We start from the raw sequence: 18309 nt of genomic DNA on the forward strand, positions 1-18309 counted from the left end.
CAGCTGCTGTTCCTTTTTCAGATTCTGTCCCCACCTCAGCTTCCCCCCTGTTCAGTCCCTGCTGATCGTGTTGCCTCTTCTGCCTCAGCTTCTTCTTCTCTTGCGCTTGTCCTTTCTGCAGCTGTTACTCCTTTTGCAGACTCTGCCCCACCTTTGCTTCCTCCTCTTTCAGTGTCTGCTGATTCTTCTGCTTTCTGCTGGTCCTGCCCCTGCTTTTCCTTTTCCTACTGATGCTTTTCCTGAGTCTGTTGCTCTTTCTGCTAATGCTGATTTCCCTTCTGCCACATATGTTGATCCAGCTCTTTTGCTTCTCCTTGCTGTTTTACTTTTTTACACATCATTTCTGGCTCCCTTTGAACTTCACTTTTACATGGCCCTCAGTGGCTACTCAAACCCTGACTGTGCCTTATGGCTCCACTCGTAATTGCTCCAGCGTCTCATCATTTCCATTTCAAATTAGCCCCCTCCTGGAAAAAAAAAAAAAGATTCTGTTAAAGCCGTAGTCGTACATCACAGGTAGCTGGTTAGCCTGTGAGTTAGCTGTACCATTGGTGCTCACCTCTGGAGCGGTCAGCCACGGCCCAGGCTGCAGAGGGCAGGTGCTGAATCCCACAGACAGAGTATGACCACTGGGGGCCACAGGCACTGAGGGACTTGATGGTCGTTGGAAGGGACTGTACCTGAGTGGGCAGTAATTCTCTCCTTTTCTGGAAGTGGATCGAGGAGGGAGCGAGGGAGTGAGAGAGAGTAATGAGGCAATAATGTAGTTAAGTTACTGTTTTTAGAAAGTTGAATGAAGTGTCTATAGGAGAGGTTGGAAGACAGTTAAGTAGAAATGTGGAGGCAAATAAGAAAGAGAAGAACAGAGGGAGCAAGCTTCTGTAACAGGTGGGGTTGAGGTTGAGAGCACAGACTTGAAGGCCTGACCACAGTTGAAGGTGTGCTACCCAAATCGTTTGGAACTGGAAAAAAGCAACGTTGGCATTTTCCCCTCACTGTGCTGCCAAGATGTTTCATTAATTTATTCATTCCTTTCTGTTGCAGGTCCTGAATCTGTGCCTCCTTCCCTTCTCAAAGTTGTGATGAAACCCATTGCAACGGTCGGAGAAAGCCACCAGTATCCTCCTGTGAACTGGGCCGCGCTCCTTTCTCCACTTATGAGGCTAAACTTTGGTAAAATATCAAGTGTTTTTTGGCCTTGAGACTCTGCCTTTAGGATGTGACCTGAATAGAAAAATAGATTCTGGGTCACTGTTGGTGGTGACTGGATAGACCTTTGGGATCTTGAGGTTTGTGTTCTGGGATGGAACAGCTGGGTTACTTCCACTGAGTCACTTTCTAGATCACTGAGGCTAAGGCGGAGGAGGTCTGAAGACATAGACCAGATGCACTCGTCAAACGGTACTTGACTGAAGGGTGCGTGTTGCTGTCTGTGTGGTGCAGGTCCCAGAAAGCCTGGTTTGATGGTCGTCACACTGCGTTGTCAGAGCGCTAGGATTCAAGGAAGCACCTGTGGGAAGGTGCATTAGTTTTCTGTTGCTGCTCTAACACGTTACCACAGGTTTAGTGGCTTGAAGCGACGCAAATTTATCATCTTATAGTTCTGTCGATCAGAAGTCCAACATGGTTCTTGGCCAAGCTCAAGGTATCAGCAGAGCAGCATTCTTTCCTAGATGCCCCGAGGAGTGCTGTGGTCTCAGTGTTTTTGTCCCCCCGAAATTCATATGTTGAAATCCTAGTCCCTAAGGTGATGGTATTAGGAGGTGGGGCCTTTGGGAGGTGATTAGATCATGAGTGTGGAGCCCTCAGGAATGATTGGTGCCCTCGTAAGAGAGGCCCCGGAGAGCTCCTTATCCCCTCCCGCAGTGTGAGCACACAGCCGGAGTTGGTAGTCCACAGCTGGGTAAAGGGTTCCACCTGAACCCAACCATGCCGGCCCCCTGATCCTGGACTTCCCGCTATCAGAACGATGAGAAGCAAATTTCTGTTGTTTATAAACCACCCGGTCTGGGATATTTTGTTAGAGCAGCCTGAGCAGACTAAGGCAGAGAGAATCCATTTCTTTCCCTTTTACAGCTTCTAGAGGCTGCCTGCATTCCTTGGCTTGTGCCCCCCCCTTTCTTCATCTTCAAAGCCTGCAACAGAGAGCCAAAACCTTCTCACACTGTCTTCTTTCCGGTTCTCTACAACCAGGCAAGGCTTTCCACATTAAAGATTCATGTGATTAATGGGTCCATTTGAATAATCCAGGATAATCTCCCCATCTCAGTGGTCCTTAACCTTAATCACATCTGAGAAGTTCCTTTGCCAAGCAAGGTAACATAACATATTCACAGGTTCCAGGCATTAGGATGTAGGCATCTTTGAGGGCCGTGATTCTGTTTACCACAGATACTTTGTGATGAGAGACAGAGGGAATGCACATGTCTCATTCATCCACAGCAACCTCTTTTATGGAATTAGCAGATGCAAATTTAATCCCACGTACTTGCCCCCCCCACACACACACACCTCAAGAAAAAGAGTGGGGAGAATAGTTTTTTTAACAGTGCTATATTAACAGTGTGTGTGTGTATTTGCAGTGAGTGCTCTATTATTTACAGTAGGGTGCTCACTCACATATGATATACAGAAAGATTTGTAAACCGTAATTTATGTACAATTGAAAGGATACTCAGAGATGATTTTGACTATGCACAATTTTTCACTTAAATGCTTTCATTTGAACCTAATATCTCTATAAGATACGATGTCACCATACCACGTTTCTGGAGATTTCATTTGAAAAGTATGTTCTCCTGAGCCTCCCCTGTTTTTGTGTGCTGTATTAAAAATGTTTGTGTTTTAGTAAAATTCCTTAGAAAAAAGAAGAAAAGGTCTGGTTGGGAAAATATGCCTGCTGATGGGGATCAGGCTACTAAAGAGACTGGATCACTAGAGAATGTGGCCACATTTTTAAGTCCTTTCAGATCTAAACAGATTTCTCTATGTGCTGAATGCATGGCGGGTGGGGGGAGCCTTTCCCCTCCCCCAACAGAGACAGAGAGTTTATCCAGAATTTTCTCAAGTTTTTGAAAGTATTCGGTTCTTCAGATTTCTTAGGACATCCTAAGAAAGATTTCCTGAGCTAGATCACGGCCCTTGCCAGTTCTGAGACTTAGCGCTCTGCTGTCTGTGGGTACATTCTTTGCTTCACAGTGGAAAGATCACTTGAAGTATCTTTTGGTTCACTCAGGTTCTGTTAGTGGGAGAAGTCACACAAGCAGATGCTTTGATTTGAGACACAGAAGCCTGAAAATGAGTCCGAGAAACAGATGTATTATCCATATTCTTCTCTTGCAGGAGAAGAGATACAGCAGCTCTGCCTTGAAATTGCCACGACACAGGCACCATCATCCCAGAATGCAGCTGCGCTCTTGGGACTGTGGGGGACACCACCGCTGGTCCACGGCCTCAGCGTATGTAGCCTTTACGGGTGTTGGGCAACAGGCGGATATGGTTCTCTTGGGGGAGAGGAGCGTTCATTTGGGAGTATGTTCTCAAAGTCAAGAGTGGGCGGATGTGCTTTTGTAAAACCTGGGGGCTTGGCAGTAGCTGGCCGGCAGACGGAGGGATTGTGTGATTCAGAACTCTGCCCTCGCTGTCGGCGTTCATGCTTTCAGCTCCCGTTGATTATGAGAAAGGAAGAGGATGGTCAGAGACATTAAAGTTCTTTCTCCAGATCATACAGCTAGAAAATTGTGGAGTTACTGAAACCTAGGCTTATTTATATGATATACATTCTGTTGGTTCAGTAGGTGTTAAGAGAACAGCAAATCCGTATAGAAAAGGCAGCAATTCAGGTGGGCCTTGAAGGCATGGTAGGGTTTTATTGGGCGTTAAGTTAGAGGCACTGGGAGGATGTAGGTGGGAGGGGGTGGGTGAAGAGAGTAGAACATCTCTGCTAGGGTGTTTGGCTTGAGCAGGGCGCTGAGGAAGAAGTGACCCAGCCCAGTGTCTATGGTAGAGAGAAGGAGCCAGCACCTTCCAGGGTATAGGCTAAGGCTAAGTAGGAAAAATGGGCTAAGATTGTTTAAAAATATGAAATTAGCAAACTGTATAATTTTGAATATATTCCAAGCTAGGACCTCCCCCCACCAAAAAAAAGACACCCGCATTCCATGATTCCTTAGAGGTTTACCAATTGATTATAAATTAAATGATCTTGTTGTTACTCTTCAGGAGGCTTTATTCCTTGAGAACAGTGCAAAGTTCTCATACTAGTTCCTTAGTCTTTTAACTTGAGTTCCTATCCTGTTTTTGTTTTTTTTTTTTTCTTTTAAGCTCTGCTACATATTCTGATGCTCTTTAATTGAAGGGGGACATCACTGAGGGCTGTGTCCTCTGTGTCAACAATTATCATGAGCTGCCTGCTCCAAGCACCTCCCATCTAGCTGCCAGTACCCAGTACTTGCTAGGTACTTGCGACTTGTAAGCACTCAGTGAGCACTTTCAGACATCAGACTGAATCTCTCTTCAATTCTGACTGATTTTTTTTTTTTTTACAACCTTGAGTTATAATTTATATTCCATAAATTATGGCTGTGTTAAGTGTACAATTTGATGAGTTTCAGTACATTTATACATTTTCATCCATCACCGATAATATTTCCATCACCCCCAAAAAGTTGCATTATGCCAATGTGGAGACAATCCCCACTCCTAGTCTCAGACCCAGGCTACCTCTGATTGGCTTTTTGTCTCTATAAATTTTCCTTTTTTTAGAGGACTTTCCTATAAATTTCAATTTCATATAAGCTTTAGAAATTCTTTAGAAAGGAATCATACAATATGATTCCTTTCATGCCCGGCTTATTTCACTCTTGAGAAGTAGATTTTTTTGTTTCCATTTTACAGGTTGATAAACTGAGGCACATTGCAATTAAACAAAGTTTATATTGCTAATAAACAGGAGTGAGTCTGGTTGACTCCAAAGTCTATGTCCAAGACACTGTTCTATGAACCCCTCCTTCCTTTTGAGTCAGGTATACTTCGAACAGCCTGTTTTGTTTACCTCAAAAATCTTTCTAGAATTTAGTTATCCTTACACTTCCCTTTTAGATCTGTTACTTTTTTTTTTGCATTTGTCTGTGATTGTGGACTTTTCTTATTATCTACGTTAATGGACACATTAAGTTTGTGAATTCATTTTCTTAATTATGTACCTTCTCATGTACAAAAAAGATCAGGAATGGCATGTTCTTTCCAATGAACCGTTCGGCTAACTCCTGCAACCATGCTGCTGTTTTTATGAAATTTACTGGGCTTTGTCGGTTTTTTTTTTTTTTTTTTTTTAGACCTACTTCTTTTTGACTAGCTGCTCCTTTAGTAGCATACTTATGTTGCAGCCTCCTCTCTTAATGTGTCCGGCACAGAGCTATTTCGAACCGTGCCCCTTTTCAGCTCTCATGACCTCCAGGAAGCCATGGTCATGTCCACAAGTTCAGCTGCTCTTCTGTGGTCAGAAATGGTCCTGGCATGCCAGTTCTTTTTATTTCCTTATGCTTCCCAGAAGAGGAAATTAATAATATCAGATATTCCGGTGAGTCGATTTCCTGCAGATGAGCCTTTCATCTTCAGGATTTTTTTTTCTTGCCAGAGAATATGACCTTTTAAGACTGAATAGCAACTGTCATGTACGTTGAGAAGCAGCATATTATTCCCCTCCCTGAAAAGATCCACAGCTTCAGCTGGGTAGTTCACAGATGGATTGGCAGCTACCGTATATACACATGAGTCACCCTGGATCACAAGCCCCTGCAGTGGCAGCCAACATTGCGTGCATCGGTGACCCGCTGGACCACGAGGTTGGGGGAAATGAGGGGCAAGGAAGTAACTTGAACCTTTCTTCTCTCATTCTACCCTCAAACACAGTGATGACCTCGAGGTTTTGAGCCCTGCGGACCCAGACTTGCCTATTTCTGACCTCTTTTGCTTTGCTTCCAGTTGAATATCAAGAAATACCTCCTGGTGTCTACACCTCTGTGGATAAAACATGTCTCTGACGAACAGATCCTCGGCTTTGTTGAAAATGTAATGGTGGCAGTTTTTAAAGCAGCTTCCCCACTTCCGCATCCTGAGTTATGCACGAGTGCCTTACAGGGGCTGAGCCAGGCCATGAAACTGCCCAGCCCTACCCACCACCTCTGGAGTCTGCTCTCTGAAGCTACTGGGAAAATTTTTGACCTTCTGCCAAATAAGATTCGGGTGAGGAACAAAAATATTTACATTCCTGACAATTTATGTTTGGGACTTCTGAAAGCCCTTTTGGCAAAGCAGGGAGGTGTAGGTTTTAAGAATGTGGTGGGTAGGCTAGGAAGAAATAACCACATTTTTTCACTAAGAATGGGTTTGCTTCCAAGATCTAAATTGAGGTTGAATATTTAGAACCAAGGTTTTGAGGAAGCTTAGATGCAGGTTAACCAATGCTACACCAGGAAATATGCTCTTGGGCCTCTTATCAAATGCAGAAGACAAACAAGCTCAGAAGTGCTTCCACGTTACACCTGGAAACTCTTTGGGCACATTGTCCAGTATTTTACTTACATCAAGTGACGTAATCCTAGCCTTTCCCCTCCCCCAACAGATTCCTGAATTGTAGTTTTACAAAGAAATTAAAAGAATCTGTTTGGAATGATGGATTCTGATAAGAGGGAAAAAAGTACAGCCACACAAATAAACAAGTACAGCCAAACAAATAAAATAATAGGAAAGATGGTTTTTGTTTTTTTTTAAAGTAAGCTCTGTGCCCAGCGTGGGGCTTGAACTCATGATCCTGAGATCAAGGGTCGCCTGCTCTACCGACTGAGCCAGCCAGGTGCCCCAGAAAGATGTTTTTTTAAAAATGATAACATATATTTGGTTTGATTAAAATCTCATAAGCTGCTGTTCATGGAGAGAAGTAAAGCTAATAATTCATCAGAACACTGAGAGTGTATCTGTTATGTTACATTGTATTTTGACGTGCTTGTGATTTTTCTTTACCAGAGAAATGATCTAGAGCTGTATGTCAGTATAGCAAAATGCCTCTCAGAAATGACAGATGATGAAGCCAATCGGGTTGCCGAGATTACTGAGGTAAGACTATATATTTATTTCCATTATTGACGTGGGAGTTACAGTTGAAGAGGTGACTACAGTATCCTTTTGACTGAAGCTAGTTTTGCTTTATATTTGTTAGTGGATAATTTGAGGAAACTCTGTTACTGTGGGGTCTCGTGTTCAGGCTAGTGGTATGGATGGATAGATGGATGAACAACTTTTTAACCTAATTCCACTTTGTCAAGAACATTTGAGTGTCACCTGTGGGCAAACATAAGTACAGGACAACATCTTCAATACGAAATCCGTAAGAATGGGAATATTCTGGCTGAAAAACTTTCTGGTGCATGGAAGACATAAATAGTTTTGTTCTTTTTTTTTTTTTAAGATTTTATTTATTTATTTGAGAGAGAGAATGAGAGAGAGAGCACATGAGAGGGGGGAGGGTCAGAGGGAGAAGCAGACTCCCTGCCGAGCAGGGAGCCCGATGCGGGACTCGATCCAGGGACTCCAGGATCATGACCTGAGCCGAAGGCAGTCGCTTAACCAACTGAGCCACCCAGGCGCCCAATAGTTTTGTTCTTAAATTTATTTTCTTTCACCTGGTACTTATCCTTTTGTAATGAAGAAAAGTGGCTATTTGAAAAACAAACACTATTAGCCCAGACACAAGATAATTAACAAGTACTCCCGCCCCCCCCCTTTTTTTTAAGATTTTATTGATTTGTCAGAGACAGAGAACACAAGCAGGGGAAGCGGCAGGCAGAGGGAGAAGCAGACTCCTACTGAGCAGGGAGCCCGATGTGGGACTCGATCCCAGGACCCTGGGATCATGACCTGAACCGAAGGCAGACGCTTAACCGACCGAGCCACCCAGGCATCCCAACAAGTACTTCTTATATCCACACCCAAAGGATGAATGAGTAACATACGAGTAAAGTTGCACATATAGCTAGTATAATACATGTCTTGTTAGATTTGAATTGCCTATAGATAGTGAATGATGTTTTTTAGTATAAGTATATCCCAATGGACATCTACAAATGGCAACCCTACATACCAGATAATAGCAAAGGTCTAGAGAAATGTGGGCCCTCACCCAGCTGGTGAACCTCTTACCATTTATTTCACCTGATGACAGGTTTGCCTATTCAGTTGAATCCTTGAATTTCGGCATCGTGTAGCAGTGATTCTCAAAATGTGTTCCCTGGACCAGCAGCATAAGCATGGCGACTGATTAGGAATGAAAATTCTGGAGTCCCACTTCAGGTCTACTGAGTCAGAGGTGGGGCCCAGGATCTGTGTTTTAACAGTCCCTCCAGATGATTGTGCTGCATCCTGAGGTTTGAGAACCCCTATTAGAGTATTTGGAATATCAGCATTTTGGAGATTAGTTTGTTTTAAGCAAAGACAAGCAGTCTAAGGAAATGCTTAAGAGAATGGACTGTAGAGCCTCACTGCTGGGGTTTGAAATCCAGCTCTGTAATTTACTAGTAATGTGACCCTGGTTACGTTTCATAATCTCTCTCTGCCTCAGTTTCCTTATCTATAAAAGGGAGATATTAGCACCTACCGCCAGAGCTGTTTTGAGAGTTACAATGACTTAATCCATGGTAAATTCTTGGAAAAGTACCTGATGTAAGGCTAGTACTCAGTAAGTATTTATTATCCTAATGATCACATTCCTGTAATTTATTATATCCTATTATTAGTATTATATTCGTGTAATATAGTTGGAAGTATTGCATATAATTCCCTTTGTCGTACCTGCGGCTGAAGGTTGCTGTGTTACTCACCTGGGTTCTTAAAGTACCAGTTAGAACATTTTCGCTAGAACTTACTGAAGAGTGTTCTTATGTCCCCAAAAGAGTTAGTGCGTTTTACTGAGTCTTTTCTAGAAACAATAAGGTAGTGAAGGGTTCATACTCCCTGAGTTTCAGTTCTTAATCGGCCACCTCGAGCCATGTGACCTTAAGCAAGTTACTTAACCTCTGTGCTTCCGACTATCATCTACAAAGGAAGGATGGTGGTAGTAATCTGCATAGGGTGGTGTGAAAATTTAGTGGTTCACACAGGGCTTCTCACACTTTCTGGTGTCAGGACTACTTTAGTGTCTTAAAAATTGTTGAGGGTTCCAAAAGACTTTAAATGAGTCATATCTTTCAGTATTTACCATATTAGAACTTGAAACTGGGAAATTTAAAAAATATTTACTTAAAAGTAGTAATAAGCCCATTGCATCTTAACACAAAGAAGAAAAATTTTTGAAAACAAAATAAATAATGAGAAAAGTGGCATTGTTTTCCATTTTTTGCAAATCTCTTTAATGTCTGGCTTAAAGGAAGTCTCTTTAATGTTGGATTCTCAGAGCTGCTGCTTCAGTCAGTCAGTCTGCTATGATGTTATTTTGGTGAAGTATGTGGGGAAGATCCAGCCTCATACAAGTATGTCTGTAGAAAAGGGAAGAGTGTGTTGATAGTTTCAGATAATTATGGATATCTTTTTTTAAAATTTTTTTTGATGTTGCAACAGAACTCAACAAATGGTGCTTCCTTCAGAGTAGTTGCAGTATGTGCAGTCTGAGTCCCTGTCAGTGAACTTCACATAGTCTGTTGTATTAAAATCCATTGGTCCAACTTGCGCTCTGGGTCTGATATCACAAAATCATTTGGAAAATACCAACTCACTGACTTTTGAAAATCTTCCAAATGTTGATGCATTTCATTATACAATGCAAAACACCACATTTGTTGAAATCATCAGAGAAGTCTTTTATGTATTGGGAAGCTGCCAACTCATAGTAGCAAATACAAATTTTCCAAAACTCTAATTTTTCGCTTGAAAGCTCAGATTTTATCATTGGCAACAAATACTGTCAAGTATTTCCTTGAAGTGACAGTCTCACTTTCTTCTGGTTAAAAAAAAAAAAAAAAAAAGTCTGTCAAATACTCAGTTTGAATAACCGTTTGTCCATCAATCATCCTTCCAACTAAATGGTGTTCCATAAAAAGTGGCTATTTCAGCTCACAACCCAGACTTACAAGTGTTTTTCCTCGAGACAACCGTAATACTTGGTTCTGCAGCAGAAGTCCCTTATGCATGCTTGCCATTTTACCATCCCTGCTGTTAAAAAGATGTGTACTTGAGGGTGAAGGTTTAATGAAACTAATAATTTTTATTGTTTATAAGGGTATTTTAAATAAAAGTCATTTTAAAAAAATTGCAAGTAGCTGTGAAAAATATAGTGACTCTTACTGTGGTTTTTGGGCAATTGTGAATATAGCTTGACCTCACAGACCCTCTAAAAGGGTCTTGGGGTCCCTCGGAGGTCCGTGTACCACACTTTGCGAACTGCCGAATTAATATATGTTAAGTGCTTAGAATGGTGCCTGGTACATAAGTACTGTGTTTTTTAGTTATCATCATCGTATCATCATCATTATTATTATTTGTGTGTTTGTACAAAATATCATCACCAGTTAGCCCCTGAAATCCCTGATGGTTTTTAGGAGAGAACAGAAGGTGACATTATAACCCTCTGTCTGTATGTACATTTTAAAATACAGCACACAGGCATATGGGTCACGTGCTGCAGGAAATGAACGGTTTTAGCATTTAATCCACTTTCAACTCACCCTTTCTGTTTTGCCCTTGCCCCGAGGTTTTATAATGACTTCAGCTAATTTAATAGTAACCGAACAATTTGCTTTTTTTCAGAGCAACCTAGAAAAGGCTGCCTTTGTCAGACTGTACTTGGTCTCTCAAGGACGATTCCCCTTGATGGGCTTGATGGACATCCTCAGCGTCGCTGTTCGGCACCGGGAAAAAGACACGGTAGCCTGGATGGTGGTGCACAGCCTATACCAGGCACGGATTGTAAGCCACGCCAACACTGGTAAGGCCAGCCTGGGGGGGCCAGCAGGAACAGAAAGACCTGCCTGCCGTCCCTCTTAACCTGTAACTGTTTCCTCAACTTAAAAACGGGGTTAGTGCTACTTGACCCAGGAAAGCTCTTGTTACCCCAAACAAGGAGCACCTTAAATGAAAAGATCAGTTACAACTCATGACCTCCACCCTGGAGATGGAACTGGATCCTGTGGGTGATTTTTACATTGTCTTTAGCTCTCCAGGCCCTCGAGTCTATAAACGAGAGTATCGGGTTGATTCTGCCTGCTTCCGTTTCCCAACCAGGATGTCAGTCGATTTGTCTGACATTTTCAGGAAAATGACTTTTAGGTGGTTACTTAACAAACAGAGAAAAAGAGGAAAACAATGATGAGATTAAATTGTTATTCTATAGAAGAACTGCTCAGGGGGGTGGGGCACCCTCGCTACATCCTCAAGCCAGAAGCTCTAGGCCTGTAGCTCTGCTAATGAATCATACGGTGGAACTTTTAGACTATCATAGACCTTTACTCTTGAGTAATAATGGGCTACCCCATTTCTCTTCCCATGCCTTTGGTCACATTGCTTACAGTGTACCTGCAGTTCTGAATGGCACCTAGCTTCAATCAGGCATGGTGGGGAAGCCCTAGGGACCCCAGGCAAATTACTTTTATTTCTGGATTTTTTTGTATCTTCCTCATCTCTTGTATCTTGAAGGTGTTTTTGTTTTTTAAGATTTTACTTACTTATTTGACAGACAGAGACACAGCGAGAGAGGGAACACAAGCAGGGGGAGTGGGGGAGGGAGAAGCAGGCTTCCCGCGGAGCAGGGAGCCCGATGCGGGGCTCCATCCCAGGACCCTGGGATCATGACCTGAGCCGAAGGCAGATGCTTAACGACTGAGCCACCCAGGCGCCCCACATCTTGAAGGTTTTGAGAGAAAACTGGCAGACATAATTATAATAACCTTTTTGAGACCAGATAGGAAATTTTGATTTATTCTCCTCTTTGACAGGTGACATTGTTGTCTCATCTTTGCATCAATGCCTGCCTGGTGAGAAATGAACCTGTGATGAAAAACCAGATTTTTTTACTCTAAATCAGAAGTGTATTTATCAGGGAGAAATCTAGTAGGTATTCCCACGGAAGCGGGAAGATACGTGAAATAAACTGAAATTTGATATTGCCTTTGGTTTTAACTAGCTGGCCTCCCAGTTTAGTTCCTGTTTTCCTCTGACTCACTAAAATTTGACAGCTTTCTCAAGTAGGCTTTACTGTGCTGGGAATCCTCTTTTTTTTTTTTTTTTTTTTTTTAAGATTATTTATTTACTTGACAGAGATTCAACAAGAGAGGGAACACGAGCAGGGGGAGTGGGAGAGGGAGAAGCAGGCTTCGCTTGGAGCAGGGAGCCCGATGTGGGGCTCGATCTCAGGAGGCTGGGATCATGACCTGAGCCGAAGGTAGATGCTTAATGACTGAGCCACCCAGGTGCCCCAAGGAATCCTCATTTTTAAAAAATAAAAAAGGGAGAATCAATATTTATGCTGATGTTTGTTCTCCAGTTACTGTATAATAGCCGGTTTTTATTTTTCTTCTCATGTCTTTGGGATAGGTTTTTCTCTTTGATTTGGGCATAAAATGGGAACATTGAAGTAAAAGAAGACCATAAAAACAACCAGTTATCCAAGATTCAACATCACTGGCTAGCTGGCATGTCAGATTTCTCCTAGTGTGTTTAATGTTGAGAGAGAAATTCCAATAAGTGCATTTTATTACTAGTGGGTGCATAGTTTTGAAGAATAAATTACCTTTTGAAAATAAAAGCAAAACTACAGTCATCTGGTAAGAATAGTGTCAAAGAGCTCTCACCCGCAAAATCACAGGTCTCAGGGATGGCAAGAGGATTTGAAACTGCTTCATGCAATCCTCCGCAGGTGTTCCGCTTTAGTTATGGTGGCTGGTACTGATCTGTTGTACATCTCAGAGCAAAACCATGGTCTGGTAAGAAAACATCCCTTTTTGTTTCAGGTGTGTTGAAGAGAATGGAATGGCTCCTGGAATTGATGGGTTACATCAGAAATATTGTGTACCAGTCAACATCTGTTCAGAACGTGGCTCTCAATGAGGTACAATCCAGAGGAGTCATTTGTGGCTCCCTTAAAATGTAGAACTTAACGTTTGCTCTCCCAAGACAAAAAAGTTGCTGCTTGCCCTTCCCCCCCCACCCTTCCTTTTACATTTGGGTAGCGCTGGTGATAACTCTCTGACGTCACAAGGAAATGGATGTTCGTGCCTGGCTCTTGGAGACACCCAGGGCTGCCCTTAGAAAAATATTTTCAACAGAGTAAGTTCCTTGAAAGGCGGCACACAAAGGGCACAAGCCGATGCGGGACCCCAGGGTTCTGTGTACTTGGGTTTGACCCCACAGAGGAGATGAGGTACAGGGCTCCGGCCTTTGCACTGGCCCAGGGAGTGTCTTCAAATGTCTGGTTTGACGGGGTTCCTGAAGTGTATGCAAGTAACCTGTGTTTGCATCAATACTTACGTGCAAGAGAGGTGTAAAATGATGTATGACCCCCAAAAGGTTAACAGCTGATACTGGGTAAATTAAAATAGCAAAAGGTTAATAAATAAAAGGAAGATAGCACTTTCCCACTCTTCTTATTTTCTTGACTTTGCTGCCCACTGTGTACTTTTTAGTAGTAGAATTTTTCTGTAGGCATGTTTCACAGGTATCCTGTTTACTGTGTGAGTGGAATTTGTATAACCTGGGATGTTGTTTGAAATTCTGACCTGCTTTTCTGAAGAGTTGCATATATTTTTGAAATTTTAACGAGTGAGATTGTGAATTTTAAGAAATTAAGGACTACTTTTTAAACATTTTTTTTTAACTAGCAGAATCTGTCATCCTTTTCTTCTGATCTCCTAAGTTTTTGTTAACTTTCTGTTTTCTTATGAAAATCTTTTAAAACTTAGAAAATACAGATAAGCAGAAAGAAGTGTAATTTGAATCACAGTAATCCAACAACTCAGAGGGGCCCCTTGTTACCACCATTTCTATAAGAGTATAGATTAGTCTAAACTCTGAATGGATGGATGGATGGATGGATTGAATGATTGATTTTATTTTTTTTAAATTTTATTTATTTATTTGACCGAAAGAGATACAGCAAGAGAGGGAACACAAGCAGGGGGTGTGGGAGAGGGAGAAGCAGGCTGCCCGCCAAGCAGGGAGCCCAATGTGGCGCTCGATCCCAGGACCCAGGGATCATGACCTGAGCCGAAGGCAGACGCTTAACGACTGAGCCACCCAGGCGCCCCTGATTGATTGATTTTAAAGATTTTATTTATTTGACAGAGACCGTGAGAGAGGGAACACAAGCAGGGGGAGTGGGAGAGGGAGAAGCAGGCTTCCCGCCGAGCAGGGAGCCCAATGTGGGGCTCGATCCCAGGACCCTGGGACCATGGCCTGAGCCAAAGGCAGACACTTAATGACTGAGCCACCCAGGCGCCCCTGAATGGATATATTTAAAATGCATGTGGAGACATATAGGCTGAGAAGGTGGCAGAATATGAGGACCCTAAGCCCACCTCATCCCATAGATACAACTAGATAACACTCATGTCAGTGTAAATAACACAGGAAATGACCCGAAGGCTGGCAGAACAAACTCCTCAACTAAAAGTAGAAAAGATGCCACATCCGCCTGGGTGGCTCAGTTGGTTAAGCGACTGCCTTCGGCTCAGGTCATGATCCTGGAGTCCTGGGATCGAGTCCCGCATCGGGCTCCCTGCTCGGCAGGGAGTCTGCTTCTCCCTCTGACCCTCCTCCCTCTCATGCTCTCTGTCTCTCATTCTCTCTGTCTCAAATAAATAAATCTTTAAAAAAAAAAAAAGAAAAGAAAAGATGCCACATCGAAGAGGGTAGGAAGGGCGGAGACACGCTGGGGAGCTAAATGGACCATGGGTGTGGAGAAGGGGAAGAAGAAGGCTAGCACATTGGGGAGCCCACGTGGGGAAGATGAATCTCCATAATATTTGGCTTTGAAAACTAGAGGGGGTGAACTTTAGTGAGTTCTTACAACCAGCAGGACTTAAAGCCTGCAACTTTAAAAATCAGCAGGTTGGGTTCTGGGAGAACCTGGCCACTGAGAGGAAACTGAGTCCCTGCCCTTAAAGAGACAGCACAAGAAACAGCCTGTGGAGATACAACGTAGAAGGAGCACTTTGAAAAATGCCTGGGGCATAAGGAGGAAGAGTTATTCATCTCAGAGCCTCTCCTGGAGGGGTAGTATTCACAAGGAGTCTCCTTCAGGACCAAAGGAGCTAGTAGGTGCCATTTCCCTCCCCTGCCCCCCCAGCATCAACACGTGGCCACCTGAAACCACCTGCAGAAGTCAGTTTAGTGCCCACATTTGCTACCTAACTTGCTTATACTACTCCCTGCCTCCCCACTCCACCACCCCCCCCCCCCCCCAGCTCTGGGGATTTGCCCACCCCAGTTGGCCTTGCCTCAGTCCATGTGCTGTGGATCCCCTCCCCCAGAAAACCTCAAATTTTGCTAACCATGCACTTTGTGGGGCCTCGGCAATGGTGGTGGTAGCAAGTACCCTCTTGTGAAAGACGGGCACACACCTTGCTAAAACTGTGTGCCTGCCTACCCACTCTTTGCAGATCCACATGGGCTGGCCCTATGGTGATGGTAGGTCTTTCACAGCAAACCTGAGTCCACGTTGGTAAAAGTGCATGCCCTACCCTTGTATGCTTTTCGGATTGGCCCAGCCACTGTGGTCCCAGAGGTAGCAGCACGTGCCCTCTCCCCATGTGCAAACCTTGAGGGCTCTGCACATCTCATTCCCGAGCACACTGCAGATCCGCCTCCTCCAATGTGCTCTTGGCCAAAGCCCATTCAAACTGAAGCCACAAGCCTGGAAAAGTGTGCTCGTGGCCTGGACCGGGACCAACACCACTCCAAAGTGATTCCTGCCCTGGGGAGAGAGAAAGATAAACACCACACTGGTCAGACTGTGGCCCCCGCAATGGGCTGGGGACAGACAATTCTTCTGATTGCGGGCCCTGCCCACCAATGAAGGCTTCTCAGGGGACAGCACAGGGAAAGTGCTCTGCAGTTTGATGCCATTGCATCTCTGCTGAACACCTGACTCAACTCAACATCTGCAAACACTCCGACTCAACTCAAGCACAAGGCAGCACCAGACTGGCCCACTAACAACATAGGAGGTGCCCCCGAAGTGCCCGGTTCTGGTTAAACAGGGGAAAGTGCGCTGCAGAGCACTACAGGACCTCCTCTTCGTAAGGCCACTACTTTCAAGAGCAGGAGACAGAGCTGACTTTCAGACACAGAGAGTTAGACAAAACGAGGAGACAGGGGAATATGTCCCAAATGAAAGAATAAGACAAAAACCACAGCAAGAGTCCTAAGCAAAATGGAGATAAATAATATGCCTGATAGAGAATTTAAAGTAATGATTGTAAAGATACTCACTGGACTTAAGAGTGGAGGACATCGGTGACACCCTTAAAGAGATAAAGAAGAATCAATCACAGCTGAAAAGCACAATAAATGAAATTAAAAATACCTTAGATAGAATAAATAACAGAGTACAGGAAGCAGAAGAATGAATCAGCAACCTGGATGACAGAGTAATGTAGAATAATCAAGCTGAGCAGGAGAGGGAAAAAAAAGTATGCAAAATGAGAATGGACTTAGGGATCTCAGCCACTCCATCAACCGTAATAACATTTGTATTATAGGGATCCCAGAAGAAGAAGAAAGAGAAAAGTGAGTATAAACTTTAATTGAAGAAATAATAGAAAACTTCCCGCATCTGGGGAAGGAAACAGAAATTCAGATACAGGAGGCACAAAGATCTCCCAACAAAATCAGTCCAAGGAGGTCCAACCAAGACACATACTAATCAAAATGGCAAAAAGTAGTGATAGAGACTTTTAAAAAGCATCAAGAGAAAAGAAGACCACACAAGAGAAACCCCACAGGCTATCAGATTTTTCAGCAGAAACTTTACAGACCAGAAGAGAGTGGCATGATATTCAAAGTGCTAAAAGGGAAAAATCTGCAGCCAAGAATACTCTATCCAGCAAGGCTATCCATCCAGCAAGGCTATCATTCCGAATAGAAGGAGAGATAAAGAGTTCCCCAGATAAACAAAACTTAAAGGAATTCATGACCACTAAGCCAGCCCTACAAGAAATGTTAAAGGGGACTCTTTGAGTGGAAAGGAAAAACCATACGTAAGAATAAGAAAATTAGGAAGCATAAAAGCAGTAAAAATAAATATATCTGTAAAAAATAGGCAGGGAATTCACAAAATAAAAGCATGTAAAGTATGACACCATAGACCTAAAATGTGGCAAGGGAGGAGTAAAGAATGGGTTCAAACCTAAGTAACCATTAACTTAATAGAGACTGCTATATGCAGAAGATGTTATATACAACCCTAATGGTAACCACAAATCAAAAACCAGTAATAGATATGCAAAAAGTAAAGAAAAAGGATTCCAAGTATAACACTAAAGAAAGCCATCTTGGGCGCCTGGGTGGCTCAGTCGTTAAGTGTCTGCCTTCGGCTCAGGTCATGATCCCAGGGTCTTGGGATCGAGTCCCACATCGGGCTCCCTGCTCAGCGGGAAGCCTGCTTCTCCCTCTCCCACTCCCCCTGCTTGTGTTCCTGCTCTCGCTCTCTCTCTCTCTCTATCAAATAAATAAATAAAATCTTTAAAAAAAATAAAAAGAAAGCCATCTTATGGTGAGAGAAGAGAGCAAAGGAAGAAAGGAACAGAGAAGGACTACAAAAACAACATAAAGCAAGTAACAAATGGCAATAAATACATACCTATCAGTAATAATTTTGAATGTGAATGGACTAAATGCTCCAATCAAAAGACATGGCATGACAGAATAGATTAACAAACAAACAAACAACACCCATCTATATGCTGCCTATAAGAGACTCATTTCAGACTTAAAGACACCTGCAGATTGAAAGTGAGGGGATGGAGAAGTATTTATCATGCAAAGGGAGGTGAAAAGAAAACTGGGGTAATAATACTTATATAGGACAAAATAGACTTTAAAAGAAAGACTGTAACAAGAGACAAAGAAGGACACTATATAAGCATAAAGGGTACAATCCAACAAGAAGATACAACAATTGTTAACTATTTATGCACCCAGCATGGGAGCATTCAAATACATAAAACAGTTAATAATACACATAAAGGAAATAATCAACAGTAATACAATAATAGGGGACTTTAACATCACCCCACTTAACATCCATGGGCAGATCATCCAAATAGA

The 18309-nt window shown here is 43.0% G+C and overlaps 1 protein-coding gene across 1 annotated transcript in view; it reads left to right on the forward strand.

Annotated features, from left to right (window-relative positions):
- The window catches only part of FOCAD (focadhesin), a 282029-nt gene that overhangs the window by 254488 nt on the left and 9232 nt on the right, over nt 1-18309 (forward strand). The window contains exons 36-41 of the mRNA XM_044920455.1: nt 1045-1173; nt 3343-3458; nt 5986-6246; nt 7027-7116; nt 10798-10975; nt 12996-13093. Coding sequence (XP_044776390.1) covers nt 1045-1173; nt 3343-3458; nt 5986-6246; nt 7027-7116; nt 10798-10975; nt 12996-13093 — 872 coding nt within the window. The remainder of the gene's footprint in view (nt 1-1044; nt 1174-3342; nt 3459-5985; nt 6247-7026; nt 7117-10797; nt 10976-12995; nt 13094-18309) is intronic.

Source organism: Neomonachus schauinslandi, chromosome 13 (genome assembly GCF_002201575.2).
Source record: "Neomonachus schauinslandi chromosome 13, ASM220157v2, whole genome shotgun sequence".
Lineage (NCBI taxonomy): Eukaryota > Metazoa > Chordata > Mammalia > Carnivora > Phocidae > Neomonachus > Neomonachus schauinslandi.